Raw genomic sequence first — 22,247 nt, 5'->3', positions numbered from 1 at the left:
AAACCACAGCGACTCTCTATTGTCTATATTCCCTGAAAGTTTCACGTCTCTATTTGAAAGAGTTCTCAAGAAAATGAAGCAGACTTAAGAAAGAAAAGGCAGAGGCTTACTACCGACCGGAAGTGAATTTTGAAAAATAAAATTGTCTTAACTCTAGATGTTGATACTGTTCTTAGGATATTTGAAAATCATATCAAACACTTGAAATATAAACGAGATTTATGGGGGGCAGAAGGACGAAAGATATAAGAGTATTTTAACGAGAAACCGGAAGTAGCCGTTTTGACTACCAACGGGGTCAACATTCTTTAAATACTTTGAAAGAGACTTAATAAACTAGTGTAGGTTTCAATTCAAAAGAAAAAGTTTGAAATTAGTGATTCTTTCAATCATTTCCGGTTACGACCGGAAGTGATTACGAAAAACAAATTAATGTGCATTCACTATACAATCGAGAGATCTATAATACCTGAAAGTTTCATTTGTTCCTCTTTAGTCGTTTTTGAGATAACCCCCGGACAAGATGATTTTTTGAAAAATGGAAATCGGACATATCTTACGAATGGAAGTAGATTTTGTAAAATTGAAAGATCGTGTCTAATGGTACTACAATTCTCTATCATCTTCATAATTGGCAAGAAAATCCATTGAGCCATCTCTGAGAAATCATGTTGAAAAAATTTGAAGATAGTAAATTTTTCAACCACTTCCTGTTGAAATCGGAAGTGACTTACACTCATATACAAAATATGTTTACGATGGACTATTGCTAATCTATAACCCCTGTAAGTTTCAAGTGTATATCTATACTCGTTCCGGAGATATCAGGAAATCAAAGTCTGAATTTGTCCACACCATATCTAACGACCAGAAGTGAATTTTACAAAAATATTTGACGTCACTTTAGACATATAAAATGACTATAACATATGTAAAACTCAACTCATCAACTTGTTTCATGGCCGAGATGTATGGCACTGAAAAATGAGAGAATGAATAGTCTTTCTTTGATATAACCGGAAGTTGGAGATTCAACTTCCAGCGGGGTCAACATTTTTTTGAGAATTAGAAAGAGACCTAGTAAACCAATATAGGTTTTAATTTGAAGGAAAAAAGTTTCAAATTTATGATTCATTTAATCACTTCCGGTGACGACCGGAAGTGACGGCAACAAAAAATATTACGTGCATGCACCATAGAAAAAATAGATCTATCATCCCTGAAAGTTTCATTTGATTATCTTTAGTCGTTTTCAAGTTTACCCCCGGACAAAGTTGCTTTCAAAAACCGGAAAATCGGACGTATCTCACGACCGGAAGTGAATTTTGATAAAATGAAAAAGATCCCTCGAGGTACCATCGTTCTCTATAATCTGTGAAAGTTTCAGAAAAATCCACCCAACGGTCTCTGAGACGAAAGGAAAAAAAAATAATAACTAGACACTCATTACTAGTAATGAGTAGGTCTTCCGTTTGATCACTTCCGGTAAAGAGATTTCTGTTCCTACGAAAACCATTCAAATATATCGGAGAATTTACTTTAACAATAAATGAGAAATGTATTATCGAATTTTTTACTCATTTCTTGTAACTTTCGGTGACGAACGGAAGTACTATTCAGATGCGTTTTCCTATAAATGACAGCGACTCTTTACTGTCTATATTCCCTGAAAATTTCATGTCTCTATCTGAAAGAGTTCTCAACAAAAAGAAGTAGACTAAAGAAAAAAAAAGTAGTAGGTTACTACCGACCGGAAGTCAATTTTGAAAAACAAAATTGTCAAAACTCTAGAAGTTGATACTATTCTTAAGATAAGTGAAAATCATATCAAACACTTCAAATATAAGCGAGATTTATGGGGACAAAGAGACGAAAAGTAAAAAAAGTATTTTATCAAGAAACCGGAAGTAGTCGTTTTGACTACCGACGAGGTCAATATTCTTTTGAAAGAGACTTAATAAACTAGTATAGGTTTCAATTTAAAAGAAAATTTTTGAAATTTACGATTATTTCAATCACTTCCGGTGACGAAAGGAAGTGACGGTCGACATGCTCAACACCTTATTGCATGCTTATAAACAGAGATTGATCATCCTTGAATATTTAATGAACCTATCTTTTACCCTTTCGAAGAAAAATGCTGGACAAAATCTCGCTTGAGAAACAGAAAATCGGCCATATTTTCCTACCGGAAGTGAATTTTGGAAAAACAAAAATAACCACAGCAAAGTCATTTCATAAGACATTATTCCTGAAAATTTCAAGAAAATATATCCAGCCATCTCTGTGAAATCACTCGAAGAAATCGGAAATCGTCATTTTTTTTCAAATACTTCCGGTATAGAGCAGAAGTGACGGACGAAAAAATTGAAAGTATGTGTACAATGGCCTAATGATAGTTAATCTACCCTACAAGTATCAAGCGTCTATATATATTTGTTATTGAGAAACTGAAAAAACAAAGTTTGAATTTGTCCATCCCTATCTCACGACCGGAAGTGAATTTTCAAAAAATATTTGACGTTACTCTAGAGATTTATAGTGTTAACAATATATGTTAAATATACGTCAACCACTTGTTTAGTAAACGAGATTTAAGGCATTGAAAAAGGAGAATTTGAAAAGTTTTTCCTTAATTACCGGAAGTCGACGTTTCGACTTCCGGTGGGATCAACGGTTTTCAATACTCCAAAAGACACCTAATAAAGTGGTATAGGTTTTGAATCAACAGCTACAATTTAGATTTTTCGATTCATTTTATCAATTTATCAATCCATCCAGCCATCTCTGAAAAAATCGAGGGGAAAAATAATAATAAAAATAATAAACAGTAGAATCACTATAAGGTCTTCCGTCTGGAACGGAAGACCTTAATAATAGAGGAAAAGAAACATAAGAATCACTATAAGGTCTTCCGTTGAGACGGAAGACCTTAATAAACAGTACAATCACTAGAAGGTATTCCGTTGGTAACAGAAAGACCTTAATTATTATTATTATGTACTGAATAGCATTTTAAAAATCCCTCGTATAATTTTGTCTAAATAATACATATTAATCCCATTTTTCGAAAATGAAATTCCTTTATCATTATTATTAACAAGATATACTGTGAGCAATGCTCATTAAGAATAACCCCCGCTTACCCCAATCTCCCAAAGGGTGTTGTTAATAGGCATAAATTACCTCTTTCCTGAGTGTAAAAATATGGTATGCATTTGCAGAAGAAAATGGAAGATATAGTCCGAACACACATTCATGGCATAAACCTATAATTTTGACCTTGAGATCAAAAGTCAAGGTCATAAAGAGGCTATGAATGTACATGACAGATAGTCTCATGGTGATACACCCATATCTTATGGTATGACTATGTCAAAACCCTATAATCAATTTTGACCTTGAGGTCAAAGTTCAAGGTTATATAGAGGTCATGAAAATACTCGACACATCCTCTCATGGTGATACACTCATGTGTCAAATATGGTATGCCTATGTCAAAGAACAAAGAAGTTGAGGCCCGGACACGAATCCATTGTAAAAAACCTTTAATTTTGACCTTGAGGTCAAGGGTCAAGGTCATATAGAGGTCATGAAGGTACTTGACACATCGTCTCAAGGTGATCTACCTGTGTGCCAAATATGGTATGCCTAAGTCAAAGAACAAAGAAGTTATGGCCCGGACACGAATCTGCACAGACAGACAGACGGGCAGACGGACAGACGGACGGACGGACGGACGGACAGATGGACGAACGGACGAACGGACGGACGGACAGACAGACGGAGTGATTCCTATATACCCCCAGAACTTCGTTCGGGGGGTATAATAATAATATTATGATTGACATCTGTCTTTAAGTTATCTATTTTACATTTTAGAAGATTGTTGAGATCTAGACACCTATGTACTTTCGGTAGTAGCACGAGGTTTAATCTTGATCATATTTATTCTCATCACTAAACAGTGAAATGCAAGCTGTGTATTAATATTATGTAAATGACACATCAGTATCGTGTGTAACGTAGCTTGTGAAATAAACATCTAACTACAAGTCATTCCATTGCTATTTTCACCTGAACGAAAGGTGAAGATAATGAAGAGCGATCAAGCTGATAACTCCCTCAAGCAATACAAATCAGATAGTTGAGTAAACACGGACCTTTGGACACACCAGAGGAGGGATCAGGTGCCTAGGACGAGAAAACATCCCCCGTCGACCGATCTCTGAATCCAATCTGTATATTCTGTTTTGGATTCAGAATTACGTTCGTAGGTAAACTATCTGTTGGTCATGTCTATGGTTAGTAGTTTTTAAACATAGGGTAATTGTTTTTCTACATATTCAAAATATTTTCATTCACATATTTTAAAACCATGTGTCATGTTTGGATTTAATTCAAAACTTCTTGATGGAAATTCTTTGGATGATTTGATTACATGGTCGAAAGGGTATGCGTTTTCTAGATATTTTGTCGATTATGATCTGTTTGAGTGATCTGAGCTGATACAGCCATATAAAAGTATCCCTACCTCTCTTCAATTTATCTCAAATGATGAGTTAAATTTCTGTGTGTGTCAATTTGTGAACGAAGTCCAAAAACAAAATACTTATTTCACGCCATGTCAATGAAGTCTTAGTGATGGGACAGAACACACACACACACATACACACACACACACACACGCACGCACGCACGCACACACACACGCACGCACGCACGCACACACGCAGTTATATGATGTCTTATTTATGTTGTGTCTGCTTTTAGGGGTTATGAGATTGATCACTGTTCATTATATTTGCCTTACTCAGAAACAATGTGTTCATAATGCATGCCACTTTGTCCTTGATTACTACCAATAATTGATAATTATTGGCTTAATGGATAGACATACAATAGAAGGGTTATCCAACCATGAAGCTTGGACTTTGGGTGTACCAAGTGATTTGGTAAAGGCAAACATCTTTTGTACGAGGTGTGAAACATGTACTTATAGTCATCTGCAAATACCTGTCAGTAAGCCAAATACCGCCTGACGTTTTTCATACCAATTGTTAGGCCATTGTTTTCATACTGATTTTTTCAAAGAATTATTCCCTTCAACTGATAAAGATATAGCGTTCACGGCAGGTGTGGTCAATGATAAGGGGTGTTTTCTCCTTCTAGGTACATGGTTCCACCTCTGGTGTGTGCGGGAGTCAGTGTTTGCCATACTCTTAAATTTACATTCTTTATAGGAATCATGAGATCAATTACTTTTGGCTACATATTCGACTGTATATTCGGTATATATTCGAATTTGTTGCATAGAGTAGACTTTAAATGAAACCATAACGATAAAGAAGACTGATCAATCTATACATGAAAGGCGTGCCTAGATACATAATTCAAAATTAAGAGTAAGGTAAATTCCGAAGCGGAGCCAGGTAACTTGGAAGAGTAAGCATCCCTTTGTCTGGTCAAACCCGCTCTGAGTCCTACATCTTCATCAGGTCAAAATAATCACTAGTAGAATACACACAATAGATAATTATGTCACACATTATACATAATTCGACCTCAAATTTGCAAAATGCTGACTTTTATAATGAGACTGTTCAAACCTTGTATCATCAAGTTATTTTTTTCAAGTAGACTGCCTCAGTTAACGAATTAATCGTACACAGGACATCCTCTCGCATATTGAATCAGTTTAGAGTTATATGCATGAAAAAGTGAAAATTACGAACAGTGATCAATTTCATAACTCCTATAAGGAATACAAAATTAAGAGTTGGGCAAATACGGACCCCTGGACACACCAGAGGTAGGATATGGTACATAGGAAGAGTAATCACCCCCTGTCGACCAGTCACACGCGCTGTGAGTCCTATATCATCATCAGGTAAACGGAGTAATCCCTAGTCAAAATTACTGTGCCAAGAACAGCCTAACAACTTGCATGGGACAAGTCAGGCAGAATTTGAAACAATGTAATAAGAGGATATTGCTAAATAAATACAGGATATTCACGGTGGAGAACTTGAAGTCAATGCATTTGCCATAAATGTTAGTAACTAGTTTGCCTTAAACAACTATATTCTAATCAAATTGACATATGAATGATTATGGGCATTGTTCATCTATAAAACGCCGCGATACAATGATAAATGAAATATATCATGCAATCATGAAACTTTGAAATATCATTGATAATATCCAAGAGAGAAAATGAGATAACGAACAGTGATCAATCTCATAAATCCCATGCCAGATATAAAGCTAACATGGACCTTTATAGCGAAGATAATCAACTAGCTTTTCCATACTGCATGATTAAAAACACGAACTGATCACATCTGATAGGATATCGATATACAACGATTATCCCCTAAAATAAAAATATAGATAATTAACAGTGATTAATCCCAAAAATATAAAATCAAGAGGAGTGGAAATACGTACTTTAATACCGAAAGTAATCAACTAGCTTTTCTATTGTTAATTAAATTTATACTGGTATTGTTGAAGGAACCCTTACCGTAGCGGAGTGTGCTCATAGTTTCAAAGTAGTTAGACACCATTGGACTCACCGCAGCTAACTGAAAAACGATGCAGATATTTTATGATACAGTTATAGTTGTCCCATTAAGACAATGCTTAATGATTTAAGAGTTCTTGTAATGCAGAATGATGTTGCTGTGTATCAAAATCATTTATTTGCAAGATAATATATCCTTAAAGGAAAACTGACCTGCTCTATTAGGAGAGGTGAAATTTACACGCTCTTCGAGGAAGTATGAAGGTAAAATAAAACCCAAATGTACCATAAAATGACTGAATAACCATTTTTGGTATAATATTCAGACACTGAAGCGTAATACTCTACTTGCATGGAATTGTAAACGGTTTGCAGTGAGCGCTGAACGGTCTGCACAGTACACTTCCCACGGAATGGTAACCACTGTGTAGGCGTGGCTTGCAAGCTTTGTGAAAGGTATGCATGGAATAGGAGGCATTATGGGTGTGTTTATTTCTTGGTTCTTCATGTGGCTAGTTTAAACGTGAATATAATTTCAATATAACGTTAATAGCCTTGATATAAAAAAGGTTGAGAATGGAATGCTAATGATCCGTTTTGAAATGATTACTCATGAACGACTTATATGACATAATGACTTATGAAAAAGTTCAGATGGAGACATATGGATATTTTTGTTAACTTTTGAAATAAAAGAAAAAGATGCGTAGGTTAATGTCATCATGGGTTATTCTACGTTTTTTGATTCATTGCTCAATTAAATTCAAACATCATGAATATCTAGATATGTTATATAATATTACATAACAATAACGCCTTCTTTATATGACCTAGAAACCCAGTGTTTGAGGTGCCCTAGCTCTAGTAGCGTAGCGCAGGGGTAAAAGCTGTTTTTTCTTTTCGCTTATAAATATGAAGCATTGAAATCAAATTTCTAAATTGAACAATATTATTACAGCCAATGCCTTTCCCCGTTTCTAATAATACACACTAATGTACTATATAACATTATTTTCTTTAATGATAATGGAGACATGTATAAGATTTTGTAATTACTGTGCTATAGATGTGTCCTTTTCCAGAGGCCCCTGTCACTCTAGGCGAAGATTAAAATGGGGTACGTGATAGTAAAAGAAAAAAAAGGCTTAAATCTATATAACTGTGAATGCTTTTCAAATGATTCCAAACCAATGTTGTGGTTTTCATATAAAACTTCATTCCTCTCAATTTACTAGAACAAAGAAAAAATATCTTAATTTTATATTGGTTTTGTAGGATAACTGTAACAAATTTGAATATCGCATAACGTAATCTCTAAATTAAAAGTTAGGGTCTAAACATATTTGTTTAGTATTCTAGCATAATATCAGTAAAATTGCTATACCAGAACACACTTTGAACAAAAGTTTAATACACAACACCGTCCACAGGCCTCACCACCGTTTTCATTTTCTTATGAATATAATTAATGCATGTGTGATGTATGATAATGTGACATATCAATAGAGGTGGATTCGTTACATGCACAGTCAACAGTTGATATTGTTAATTTCTCTCTAGTAGTCTATCTTACAAAAATCACAGTTAAGATACTCGGTCCGATGAAAAATAAGACAAAAAACAAAACGCGGAACGGAAAACGGAAGAGAACAAAAAAAAAAATCAAAAAAAAATCGTGAAATTCAAAATATATAGCCTAAATCATATATTTTTCTTAGCGAAATATTACATAGCAAGTATATTTTGTCTTTATACATGCATTGATGAATATCAATGCAAATTAATTTATATCAAGGAAAATATAATATCTTATTCTATTATCTTATGCAATGTAAAACTTATTCGGTACAAATTATGATGCACCAGATGTGGATTTCGACAAATAATGTCTCTTCAGTGGTGCTCAAGCCGAAATATTGGAAATCAGAAATAAACTTGTAAGAACTATAAAGAAAAACAGAGTGCCAAAGACTCGAGTCAAATTCGTCTAAGGATCAGAGCTATGTATAAGGGAGATAATCTTTAATTTTGAAATGAATTTCTAAATTATACAATGTATTAAAATATCCTGTGCCATAACACTAATAATATATAGTGTGTACATTCAGCAATTAGTGCATTATGCTTCAATCTGTCTTCAGTAAAGAATGGAGGTGTGGGTAGTTAACAAGTATACTGTCGTCAAGGGGCAAAAGGATGCTTATCTTTTTTGCTTCAAAATATTTCTCCATCAGACAAAGCTGATATTAATCTAGTCAATGGATCAACTTCCCATATTTATGTAGCAATATTCCATTATCACCTGTATATGGTGTTTATATATCTCAACTGATTCGATATCCAAGAGCTTGTTCTACGTATAGTCAGTTTTTAAATTGAGGTAAGCTACTGACAAACAAATTGATGGTACACGGGTTTCAACAGCCTCGATTGAAGTCAGCATTTCGCAATTTCTATGGTCGTTATAACGATCTAGTTCATCAATACAACCTCGCATTGGATCAAATGTTACTAGCTTGAAAATACGGATGTATATTTAATTGTTGTTATAAAATTTAGAAATTCATTTCAAAATTAAGTGTTATCTCCCTTAGGCATAGCTCTTATCTTTAGACGAATTTGACTCCACTATTTGGCACACTGTTTTCCCCTATAATAGCTATAAAACTTCATTGTTATTTCGGATTTCAAACATTTTGGTTGAGCATCACTGAAGAGACATTATTTGTCGAAATGCGCATCTGGTGCATCAAAATTGGTACCGTATAAATTGGTATCGTGTTATTAAACACAACATTTTCCACCTCAAAATCGTATAGAATGTTTCTTATCATAGCATACTCCCAGGAATTAATACGTGTACGTCAAAGTAATAAAGGATGATGAATTAAAGAATGTTTTGGCGAAGTAGATTGTTCGACAACAAATGTACTTTGTCGTTCTCACTATCCTCAACAGTGTAAACCTTGCCGTTGCTGTCTTCCATGTTGCATTTCTTCGGTTTTATTTTGAAAGATGTTAAGAACGACTTCACAACGACGTGACGTCCGAAACGTTACTGAACTCCACATCATCGGACTTTGGCGTGAGTAACGTTAACAAATCATCGCACTTTGGCGCAGGCCATCGCAATTTGGAGCACCATCGGACTTTAGAGTCTTATATGTATGGAAGCCCATGCATATAATCAGTAAAAACAAAGCACATGGGTTACTTTTGAGTATACATGCAGAAATGGGGGAAACCCTGATGAATAATGGCTCATGTATTGAGATTCGCACATATTGAAAAGAATGAACTAATCTATGAATTATTTAGCTTAATGAATTATATTCCACAGTAATATATACAAGAACATCTAGATTGTCAAATTTTCGGGAGGACCCTCCCTTCTTCAAGACAAACGAAATACAAAATATGGCCGATATTAACAGAGAATAACAATAAAACATAAAACAACAAAACTGCGTGAAAATATAGCTAGCACTAAACCTACACTGAATCTACAAACGCATTCATACAGCAGACTACATGTTTTTGGTGTTTAGGCTTGTCAATCAATGCTAAGAGCGGAGCGAAATAGAGCATATCTTCTTCGTCCAAAGAGCTGATCCACAATGTAGGAAGTAGTAATGATATGCTTAATTAATCTCAGGTGGAACGAGTTAACTATATCACGTTGATCAATACTAAAGTTAACTCGTACCTGGAGAGATGCTATATTTATTGTGCACTAAATAAATGATTTATAAATAATAAAGAATAATGAATAAATAATAGTAATAATAATTATATATATATATATATATATATATATATATATATATATATATATATATATATTTGGTACATTCTGGATCAGCTCTTTGGACGAATAAGGCATATCATAATTTACTCCACTTTTAACATTGATTGGCAAGCCTAAAGACCAAAAACATGTAGTCTGCGTTGTAAATACGTTTGTAGATTAGTGTAGTTGTAGTGTCCTGAAGAAGGGAGGTGTCGTCTTGAAAAATTGACAATCTGATTGTTCGTGTCGTTGGTCATTTGAGTGCTTTGTTGGTCTTTTTAGTATATATATATATATATATATATATATATATATATATATATATATATATCAACAGCAAACGTCAATCGAAAAATCTAAAACGAATATTATGCCATCAATACAACTTTAACGGACGGATATTTAAAGTTAATGCCAACATGTCGTGAGATAGCAAAAATGTCTTGTATGTCATTACTTGTCCTGTATGCAAAGAATTTTATATTGGGGAAACAAGCAACCTGCTTCGAGCTTGCGTGCGGGTCCACAAACAACATATCCACAACCCGGAATACAGGATTCAACTAAGTGAACATTTAGATGTTTGTGGACAAAAACAATTCAATATATTTTCATTTTACAAGTTTACAGGTGGACGTGACATTCAGAGGTGTGAAAAGGAAAAACATTTAATGAATATGTTCAAACCTAAACTCAATAATTCAGTTTAACGTTATCATATTTGTAAATGAAAATGTTTTCACGCATTACTTTGTAATGACATCACTGTAAACACTATATTTTAACGTTCTGTATCTTATGACGTTGAAATTTGTTTTGGTTTACTATGACGTCACAATGAACAATACGTTTCAACAGTCAGTATGTAATGACGTCTAGATTTGCTTAATTTTAACGTTCCGCTGTTTGTGACGTAACGTTGCTATGTTACTAAATGTAAAGCTTCTGAATATTTGAGATGAAAACGCTAAAGCTTTACTAAACGTCTCCGTATATCTTTTTTAAGTTTTACCCATGCATACATACACACACACACACATATATATATATAAGCTTCTTTATATAATGATTTTCATTCCGGACTATTACGTATACATGTGCTTGATCAAAATAAAATGAGTGGTTAATGAGGTTATTTGGTCTTCCCTAATGTATTTAAGGTTCCATGCTCCCAATATTTTATTCTGTATAGGATTGATGAAATTGATATTTTCGTTATTTTCACCTGTTTGTTGAAGAACGAAGCATTCACCCCGACTTCTTGACCTATAACGTGATGTTTTCTATTCTTACCATGACTGTTTTGCTGTTTCCGCCCAAAGAATCTTTCAGTAAAAGAGTAAGCTTAGATTCTCTATAATTTGCTGAAAAATAGATGAAATGAAAATCATGATAACATTTATTAACTCGAATGCACTGTTATAATACAGAAAATTAACAATACCATAATATATTTATGTACTTGACAGTTTTTTAATCATTTGTTGAAAGTTAAAGGACACATCTCGAGTTTTCAAAGATTTTGATTTTTTGTGCAAAATGAATTCTTTTCATGCCAAAAATAAATGCTAATGTGTAAAAAAGGAAATATTTTGCGTAGTTTTTTAGTTTTAGAGGAATGAAATTCAAATTTCTCAATATGCATATTTTTTCTCGCGATTTACGCGCCATTATGTGTGACGTCATATGCAACCTTTGGCGAGAAGGTGTGATAACAGATGTAAGATTGTGTAAGCCATTTGATCAGCTTTGATTGCTAAACAAATCAATTATCACGTTATCGGATTATTTATAACGGTTCATTATGGTGTTTTGTGCCGCCTATGGATGTACTAGCCGTCATAAGAAGGGATGTGGACTGAATTTTTTCAGTTTTCCTAAGGAAGGTTTGAGGAAAAAGACTTGGGTGAATTTTTGTCGGCGCGAGGACTTTGTTCCATCCAAAAGCAGTCGCCTGTGTTCTTTGCACTTTTCTAAAGAGCAGTTGGACAGAGATCCAGATAAACTGAAGGAAAATGGTTATAATGGAGCCAAGATTCGGTTGCGAACTGATGCTATTCCCGATATCCCCCTCCCTCTGCATCATGTCCATGACGAGAATGCCGCCATTGCTCTACCCGCATCAAAGCCCCGAGGAGCATATGCAAAATGCCAGAGAGACGACGTAAGTTTTAATTAAAACTAATTGTAAATATGTTATTATTTGTTTGGAGTATAATTACGATTTATACAATTTTTGCGTCCTCGGCATACTAGAGTAAATATTGTGTACACGTGTATTTCCTATAATTATCTAGGATAGGTAGGTAAACATTGCATTGTATTCGAAATTGTTATGTTTTATACGCTTTGAATACAGATATATTACATACTTTATAAATACTTGTCCAGCATTTTGAAGATCAATAGTACTCAGACAAAATTAAATTATGTAAATTAGAGAAACTTGATTACGAAAAGGAAAACATTCCAGTTTAAAAATTGAGAGATTTTCATTTTTGATAGTTATACATGTATCATCAATACATTAGTTTTGAGGGAGAGGGTCAGCAGCAAAAGCATAGCTAGGTGGGGAAATTGGAAACAAATTATATATATATATTTGCTGATATTTAGTTTGGCTTAGAACAAATTCTATAAAAAAAAAAGAAAGAAGCTAGGCCAGGACTATTACAAATATATTCCACCTTATTGTATGATAAACATATTTAAATGAATTAGAATGGAATATTCAGTAAGATAGTTATGAAGAAGTAATGCTAGTACTAAACTACTAATTTTATTTTTCTAGTAAGATAGTGTCAGAATAAGTGCAGTATTCAAGAGCAGACACTTTTTAGATGTAACATTGTTTTATTTTTTGCAGGTTCTACGCCAAGTTCTTCAAGAAATGGAACCTCGTGCTAATGAGGAGCAGCCTAATGACCATGATGAGGATGCAGAACCTCCACTTCTGCCTGAACTGCCACCTACTGAGCAGATAGAGCCAGAACCACAATCAGCTGATGAGGAGACAGTTGCCATCACCTCAAACCAGACGGAAAAGCAATGCCAAGCAGCAATTCGACCCCCACAGAGGACACGTAAGATACAAGTGTCTCTTACAAATGACAAGACAGTAAGGACTGTGTCTACCGGAGTTCAATGTTCCAGTCTCTCCGATGGTGTTTCATTGAGGGTCGCTGCCGGATTAGTGCCTTGTCATGTGCCTCAGCCACCCCCTGGAAGTGACAGTGAAGAGGAAGACAATTATGATAGTGACCCAGACTTTGATTTAGATGAGGCAGAGGAAGATGATGAAGACATCCCGAACGAATCATATTCTCTGAGGAGCAATCCCCCACCAGAGGAAGAGAGACAATTCCTGGTTGCAGAGTCTTCCCTAGCAAAATTATTGGGGAAATGTGACACTTGTGGTGAAGTATGCAATCCAGTTGTGCAGTTCACGAGGGGCACCATGATTGGGACTGTGTCAAAATGTGTGAATGGACATACCATGCAATGGGAAAGTCAGACATTTACCACGGAATGCCATGGTCAAATCTTCTTCTGGCAGATGCCATTGTATTTCGTGGCATCAACAGCTCTTAGTGTCTCCGGTTTTTTTTTTTAGATATCTCAAAGTGCCAACAATCTCAGCATCTACATTCAGCAGAATCCAGTCTTCGTATGTTGTGCCAGCAGCCTTATTCACGTGGGACTTTCATCAAGCAGAGTTGCTGAATCAGAATGCAGGAAGACCCCTTATATTAGGAGGCGATGCAAGATGCGAATCTCCAGGCTTCTCTGCCAAGTTTGGCTCCTATACATTGTTGGACTTGGAGATGGGGAAAGTGGTGGATTTTCAATTGGTTCAGGTGAATATATGATTTTTAAAATTATTATACCGGCTGTAAATTGTAAAATAGTATTTGCTGTTTATCAATTGTAAGTTAATTTTATGAAAATAATACATTCACAGAGTAATGAGGTTGCTGGATCCACGCATATGGAACTAGAAGGTCTGAAAAGAGGACTAAAAAGATTGGAAGATACCGGCCTCCATGTCCAGACACTTGTTACAGACAGACATAGCATGGTGAAGAAGTTCATGAGGACGGAACACCATGATAAAAAACATTATTATTTACGTCTGGCACATGGCCAAAGGTAAGTTAACTTTTACATTCCATTAGTCAACTTGATGTTCAAAGTGACTTACAGAGTTAATTTTACCCAAGTTATATCAAAATTTCATATTTTAAAGTTAATACATGTACGTATATAGGCATTTCAAAGAAACTGGAGACAAATGCAAAGAAAACGGATTGCGATGACATTAGACTTTGGACCAGGAGTGCTGTCAACCACTGCTACTGGGTGGCAGCCTCCAGTGGAGACAATGGAGATATGAAGGAGCAGAAGTGGGCATCCTTAGTGGAACATGTTGCCAATAAACATGCAAACTGTCAACATGGGGAGGTAGAGGATGGTAGACAATGGCTAAGAGAAGGTAATGCTTAAGAAATCCCCTCGAAAGTACTTCTATTTAAATACTAGTATGTGAAGCAATATAATTTTGTTTTATTGATAATGCATAATAAACTTCAAAATATTACAATACATAAATGTGTAGATCTGCATCTCACAATATACATTTATCGTATTAAAATATAAAGTATAATCCATGTACAATTTTATTCTTATCAGGATCCAGAGCCCATAAGCTGTTTCGGGAGGTGGTAGAGAGTAAATTTCTGTTGAAGGATGTGTCCAAGTTATCTCCTCTTCACCAAACTTTCAGCCTAGAGGTTTTCCATAGTGTGGTGAATAGCTTTGCCCCAAAGACAACGCATTTTTTCTTCCCTGCTATGACAGCAAGGTATGTATTTGTAAATTTAAAAGTGTATTTGAACTTCAAATTTATAACCCCCCCCCTTTTTTTAAATCAGGAAAATTCATTTAGTCAGTTCTTTTAGTTATATATATACTATTCATGTACAAATTACATTGTTAATACCATTTATGTCTAAATGCTTCTTATACATGCATAATGTGATATAAAGTTCATTAACTCAGTTTTTCTTCTTAAAAAATTACCATTCCTCCTCAAATTGTTCTATGTGGTTCTTTCTAAGAGCTAAGAGTCTTTAAAGTTTTTTCCTTAGTATGTCTGAACTTACAACTTCTTATTAAAACTGATGATATTAATGTTGTTATTTATAGATTGTGTGTAGCAGCTCTTCACTTTAACGAGAATGGTCGGCGTCACTAGGCTGTGACAAGAGCTGGTGTACCACAGTGGCAGTTGAGCTACCCGAAAGGGAAAAAAGGACATCATGGTGTTGTAAAGCCACGGAAGACTCCAATTACTTATGGTATGTGTTTAACCTTTTAAACTTTACTGTAACTTTCAATATTAAATACAGAACAACCAAATTACACATTAATTCTACATCTTTTTATTTGCTTTAACACTGTTGGTCAATCAGAAAAGGATTCATAACATAAACTTTTTAAAATCACATATTTAAACAGTTTCATACTTTTCAGATTATATTGACATCTTGCGACTGAATCTTGTGGAACGCAGGCTTCAGCTACCCTCGTGTTCAGCAGCTTCATCTGATGGAAAAGCTTCTCTTGGATACCAACAATCAACCCTTACATCAGGCAATGCTGTAGTCAACAAAGACCAGCTCATTGTTACAAGGCGTACTAGATTTGCACGGTAGAGCTATGGTTCTATACAGTGGGATTGGAATCCTGTGTAGTCCTCTGATGGGAATGTCCTGCGAATTGTTGTGACAACACATGCTGGCAAAACTTTACGATTCCTCCATCCGAGTCGATGCCATATCCATAGGACAAACCGGCGATATGCAATGGGTCTGTATGTTCTGTCAACGATAAAACAATTACAGCTGTAACTGATTTGTGTCTGTATGTTCTGTCAACGATAAAACAATTACAGTTGTAACTGATTTGTGTCTGTATGTTCTGTCAACGATAAAACAATTACATCTGTAACTGATTTGTGTCTGTATGTTCTGTCAACGATAAAACAATTACAGTTGTAACTGATTTGTGTTTGTATGTTCTGTCAACGATAAAACAATTACATCTGTAACTGATTTGTGTCTGTATGTTCTGTCAACGATAAAACAATTACAGTTGTAACTGATTTGTGTCTGTGTGTTCTGTCAACGATAAAACAATTACAGTTGTAACTGATTTGTGTCTGTATGTTCTGTCAACGATAAAACAATTACATCTGTAACTGATTTGGTTTATGTGCCATGAACTAAGTGAAGTTAGTTGGAGACTGTTGTTGTAAATACTGTTGTTGTGAATTGCTTGTAACTTTTATTTGATTGTTTTGTACAGAATTAAAGAAAACAGGAATCATTATTTACATTTGAGTATTCAACTGATCAAGATTTGAATATTATCTTACTCATTAATGGTTTCATTGTCATCCAAAGGCCCCTCTCTTTGAATGAAGCCATAAAGACTGACTTCCAGTACTCGTGCATTCAAACAATTGTCTATGAAAGTTCTGTGTTGTGTGATGCATTCAAGGTCACTCGACCCTCGAAGCTCATCTATGACTGGAATCTCATCACAGCATATGCATTCTGTTCTGGTCTTCATCACTTCACAAATCCCACACTCGCACCTTGGAAATACAAAACAGAAATTTGTAAATATTTACATGTACAATTTGTTTTAAAAGCTTGCATTTGCGATATAATAATATAATTCCCACTTTAAATTGAATGTTTTCACATTTTGACCAAAGTTCTTGTGGAAAAAGAAAATACTTTTATAGCATGAAGAATAATTAAGTGTCGATCACATTTTAAGACAAGAAATGAAATATTACATAAGAATACATAGTAACGCTTTTCTGGGGGTGGGGGTGGGGAACAACACCCCTTCTTGGAAATTGTCTAAAGTTCTAAATAAAAATTATACTCGTCTTCAAAAACCAAATGCCCGGCGGGGGGGGGGGGGGTGTGTTAATATGATTTAATTAAAAATATCGTGAACTACGATTTATTGAAGTGGGGGGACTGTATAACTTAACAAGGAGGGAATACCCAATATATCTTTCCATGCGTAGATACATAACGGAAAATGTTTTTGAAAAGTGTACCCGCCTTCATTATACGTACGTGGGTGCGTTTATAATAAAGTGCATAACATGATTTCAACTTTGAATGTATTATCTTGTCCTTCGAAATTCGTCCATAGTAGTCAACGGTATCGTGAAATTATTATTTCCCCCAATCTTTAAATAAATATTTATTGCACATTTCATAAAAAACAACGTCCATCACAGAGGTTTAAATGAATATCCTTACCAAATAGTGTTCCGACGGCGATCAATTTTCTCATCATTTGAGATTTCATCCTCGCTTTCCTCGCTACTTTCTTGGGTATTTACATTCCTATTTGAACGCACTGGTGGTTCAAACATATAAGGTTGAATGTGAAGATTCTCGGGAATTTCCTCAAAATCGGAACAGATGTCGTCCATGGTGAATAATGGTGATTAAAAGCCGAGTTCTTTAAGATTTCCACACTAGTTTTACTATAAGCTGATCGAGGAAGGTCGCATATGACGTCACGGTAGCATGTGACTCCCTACCTAATTAGCGAGATGTTTTTACAATCGAGTCCTAGATTTGAAGCCATAATTGGGCTAATTATCACTTTATGTCCACAAACAAACCATTAGAATTCATTACTGTGTATATAAGGAAGGTAAATTACGTATAATTTTGAGAACTTTGAAAACGCGAAATGTGTCCTTTAACGTTGATTATCCACGTCACTCGTAATGGAGCAAGTCCATGAAAAGATTTAATAAATTAAACATAGGTTGAAAATGAGAGTGAGGCATGGTCCACGAATTTACATTAAGATAATTCTATCCCGCTAGAAGTAAAGGTTCAATCTTGCCTTTAATTAATGATTCTTCAAATCATATATCTCAGTAACAAATAGAAATGATAAAATAGCGATGTTGCGGTGTTTCTATTTATTTTTTATCAATTAAAATACAAAAACACGTTAACTACTTCAGAAAATTGCAATTTTCCTCATATAGCATTATTAAAATATCACAAAAACTGGTTAAACGATATAATAGTATTCATGATAATTTCATGAAGCTTTCTCTTAAAAAAAATATACAAAGCCTTGGTGAAAAATAAAGGAAATTGATCGCATAATGGACTTGATAAATAATCTAATGAAAACAGTTATGGTTCTTGGATTCAGTATTTTGAAGCATATGATTGATTACTTTTATATAACTTAGACTTTTGACATATATTATGGTTAACAAGATTTTTTATTATAACTATTAAAAGGGTTTCGAACAAAAATTTCATGCATAAATCTTATTAAATATATATAGGGCTCACGGCGAAAGTGACCGGTTGACAGGGGATGCTTACTTCAATAAATGAGTGACATCACTAGCTGTAATAAAACGTTCTATGCATGATGAAGTAGTGAGGTTTGCCCAAATGTATTCTTTCATTAACGTAGTTCCACACCCTGAGGCGTAATAAGACTTCGAAAAGTAAATGATGAAATGCAAAGATAACGAACATTGACCAATATCATAGCTCTTATAAGCATTGTCATTAAATACGGAAGATTCCTTGTGAAAATATACTACAGCAACCAATTTTCTGACGAAAGAAATTTCGGGATTTCTCCCTTAATCTAACCGGTATTAAATTGCTAATGTAATGTAAGGTTTATATTGCATTAATCTATTTTTAACAATAAATATATCATTCAGCATACTACTATGTACAATTGCGTGGATAGTTAGCAAACATAATTTCTTTTAACACGCTATTGTTAAACTTGATAACACGAAAGGCGACTTAAATAAAAGTTTAATTGTCGACAGCTTCAGATATTTTTTTAAATATATTTTATATCCCATAGGCCCTATTCAAGCGTACGAAGAAGTTCGTTTTCAAAACGAGGCTGACGTAACAAACTTCACATGTGCGTACGAAAAATCGAGGATCCAGGGAAAACAAGCCCATCAGCTAATTGTGACGACGACAGTCGTCGGGTCACCGCAACATCATTCCATTCTTTTTCAAAATGATCCATCTATTGAGAAAGTTTCGATTATAATGACTCGACGCGACGAAGGCCCCAACGAGTTTCACGTGTCTGACGCAGGATTGATACCTTTTCGAGATATTACAAATTCTCGTATAAGACATCTAAAGCTAATATCTGTAATGCAATATCGAAGCAATTTTCGCATATTTTCATTGATTTTTGACACTATACGTGTTTTGAAATTATTGGGTCAGTGCAATGAAAATCACATTAACAATGTTCTTTAATTTCATTGCAAGGGAAGTTACACATTCTCTATAGTGTTAATTCCACAGGTGCTTGAGTTCAGGACCCTTCCCCTCCGAATAAGCTACGAGTTGATTTAATTGTTTTATTGAAAATATTGTTAATACATGTCAACAACATTAGAGGATGTTTTTTTTAAAGGACTTATTTTGAATTATTGTGGACTCATGGGGAATGCAAGACGTTGTTGACATGTATTAGAAATATTTTCAATATTTTTTTTTAGATCAACTCATGTAGCTTATTTGATGAGGGGGGGGGGGGGGGGGTGTTTGTCCTGAACCCAAGTACCTGTGGTTAATTCATGCGATTACTTATCACATTAATATACCGTTTTAATAATTTTCACTGTTAAATATAATTATATTACTTAATTGATAAGTGATAACATACTGATTTTCCGAATGTAATGACCCCCCTCTTAAGTGCCCTTCACCTTCATCGCATTAAGTCACACACCCCTACTTTAAAATCTACACTGCCGTTCTATAGTACTGTTATGACACAAGAGGTGTTACTGCTATATCATGGGAATGTTGTCACTATTTTTTGAGTTATATGTACATATACACAACATGCCACACATAATTACAGTAATTGACAAAGGCCCAACATATCAAAAAATGTATCAATTTAACCATTAATATAAATTACTGTAAAAAGAGTATGGTTGTGTATAAAATACATGCACATACATTTATATGCATACGTGTATATTCTAGATGAAAGGTGAAGATAACGAACAGTGATCAATCTCATAACTCCTACAAGTAATACAAAATAGATAGTTGGGTAAACACGGACCCCTGGACACACCAGAGGTGGGATCAGGTGCCTAAGAGGAGTAAGCATCCCCTGTTGACCGGTATACCACAGGATACCACAGAGTCCTCCACTTCTGCTTCATATTTAGATATTTTATTGAAAGTAGACATTAACGGCAAACTGACAACTCAACTGTATGACAAACGGGTTTGATTTCAGCTTCTCCATCGTCAACTTCCCATATTTATGTAGCAATATTCCATTATTACCTGCATATGGTGTTTATATATATCAACTGATTCGATATGCAAGAGCTTGTTCTGCGTATAGTCAGTTTTTAAATCGAGGTAAGCTATTGACAAACAAGTTGATGGTACAGGGATTTCAACAGTCTCGATTGAAGTCAGCATTTCGCAAAATCTATGGTCGTTATAACGAATCTACTTCGTCAGTACAACCTCGCATTGGGTCAAATGCTGTCTGACGTGTTTCATACCGATTGTTAAACCGTTCTTGGCAAACTGATTTTGACTGCGGATAACTCCGTTTACCTGATCAGGTTATAGGGCTCACGGCGGGTGTGACCGGTCAACAGGGGATGCTTACTCCTCCTAGGCACCTGATCCCACCTCTGCTGTGTCAAGGGGTCCGTGTTTGCCCAACTATCTATTTTGTATTGCTTATAGGAGTTATGAGATTGATCACTGTTCGTTATATTCACCTTACATGTTGACGGCATCTATTCCTTTGTTTGTAAATTTGAGCTTAAAGAACTGGTGGCATAATTTGGAAGGAATATTATCCATGAACCGTGCTGGTTTAAAGAGCCTGTGATAGGCAACATCCATAATCATAGAGTTCAGTCTATATTCAGGTGTTGAAACATCCAAGTATAGACTAGCCATAGCTTCTTCAAATAACGTGTGTAAAACTCTCAATGGAACAGAGTAATGTTTTGTACGAATAGGATGTGGACCTAATTGTCTGTTGACGTAAGGCAAAAGTGAATCAAACGTGACATCATTTATAGTTTGTCTTTGATATGAACGATGTCCATGATTGCGTTTCCCTCGTTGAGTATTGGGAAAGAGTCCCATCGCATTCACGTTATTTCCTTGTGGACTAGTCAAATTTCCCACATCATATATATTATCATTACATCCATATGGAAATGCAGTGCCTAGTGTCCTGATCCAGTACTCTTGTCGTTGTCTACGAAAAGGGGTGCTTAATGTTGGATTGTTAGTGTGATGGTAATTTTTTTTCCAAAATTCTTACCCTCATGGACAAGATGGAGTGGTCATTAATTTCCAATTAAATATTAATGCATTGTAAGACAATAGTCTGCAGAGCATGAAGACATGTTCCTCTTTATTTCAATATTTTTGATAATGTAGTGCCTTAGGCAAGGGAACGTCCTCCTACTTCCTTCTAATTTTCCAAAAAATTAAGAAAAGCATGTTGATCTCCCTTAAGCGCTCACATATTTCATGGCGTTTTTTCCAGTTCCTGCTACTTTTAAAATTATTGAGAATCCTGCATACTATATATTAAAAAAAACCCAACTTTTAGTTGACAATTTAATATATATGTTCAATTTCACAAAGATTTTGTAGATAACCAAATCCAGAGTTTTGGGTAAGGGTTAAATTCAAAATCAAATTTTAAATTACTAAATGGGTTAAAGATGTGAGTGTGAAATGTTTTAAGAAGATGATATAGTGGAAACACTGGTAGGTAAAGTAGTTCAAAATATATGCTGTTTAGTATATTTTTGTT

The 22,247-nt window shown here is 34.8% G+C and overlaps 2 protein-coding genes across 2 annotated transcripts in view; both read right to left on the bottom strand.

Annotated features, from left to right (window-relative positions):
* The window catches only part of LOC125654202 (kinesin-like protein KIF28), a 146,765-nt gene that overhangs the window by 50,181 nt on the left and 74,337 nt on the right, over positions 1 to 22,247 (bottom strand). The window contains exons 9-10 of the mRNA XM_048884039.2: positions 11,610 to 11,680; positions 6,527 to 6,587 (exon numbers count right to left, since the gene is read on the bottom strand). Coding sequence (XP_048739996.2) covers positions 6,527 to 6,587; positions 11,610 to 11,680 — 132 coding nt within the window. The remainder of the gene's footprint in view (positions 1 to 6,526; positions 6,588 to 11,609; positions 11,681 to 22,247) is intronic.
* LOC125654209 (P2X purinoceptor 7-like) lies at positions 15,792 to 19,878 on the bottom strand. The gene is made up of 3 exons (XM_048884046.2): positions 17,663 to 19,878; positions 16,753 to 16,974; positions 15,792 to 16,195 (listed from the first exon to the last, which is right to left on the bottom strand). The coding sequence occupies exons 1-3, from the start codon at positions 17,836 to 17,838 to the stop codon at positions 16,033 to 16,035; spliced, it is 561 nt and encodes a 186-aa protein (XP_048740003.2). The 5' UTR covers positions 17,839 to 19,878; the 3' UTR covers positions 15,792 to 16,032.

Source organism: Ostrea edulis, chromosome 7 (genome assembly GCF_947568905.1).
Source record: "Ostrea edulis chromosome 7, xbOstEdul1.1, whole genome shotgun sequence".
NCBI lineage: Eukaryota > Metazoa > Mollusca > Bivalvia > Ostreida > Ostreidae > Ostrea > Ostrea edulis.
The sequence above is the reverse complement of the archived record's forward strand: the minus strand, read 5'-3'. Positions and strand labels throughout refer to the sequence as shown.

Coding starts and splice junctions, on each gene's coding strand:
- LOC125654209 (XM_048884046.2), bottom strand. CDS start 17,838: ATGGACGACATCTGTTCCGATTTTGAGGAAATTCCCGAGAATCTTCAC. Junction 16,975..17,662: donor CGCCGTCGGAACACTATTTG/GTAAGGATATTC, acceptor TGTATTTCCAAG/GTGCGAGTGTGGGATTTGTG. Junction 16,196..16,752: donor GACAATGAAACCATTAATGA/GTAAGATAATAT, acceptor TATCGTTGACAG/AACATACAGACCCATTGCAT.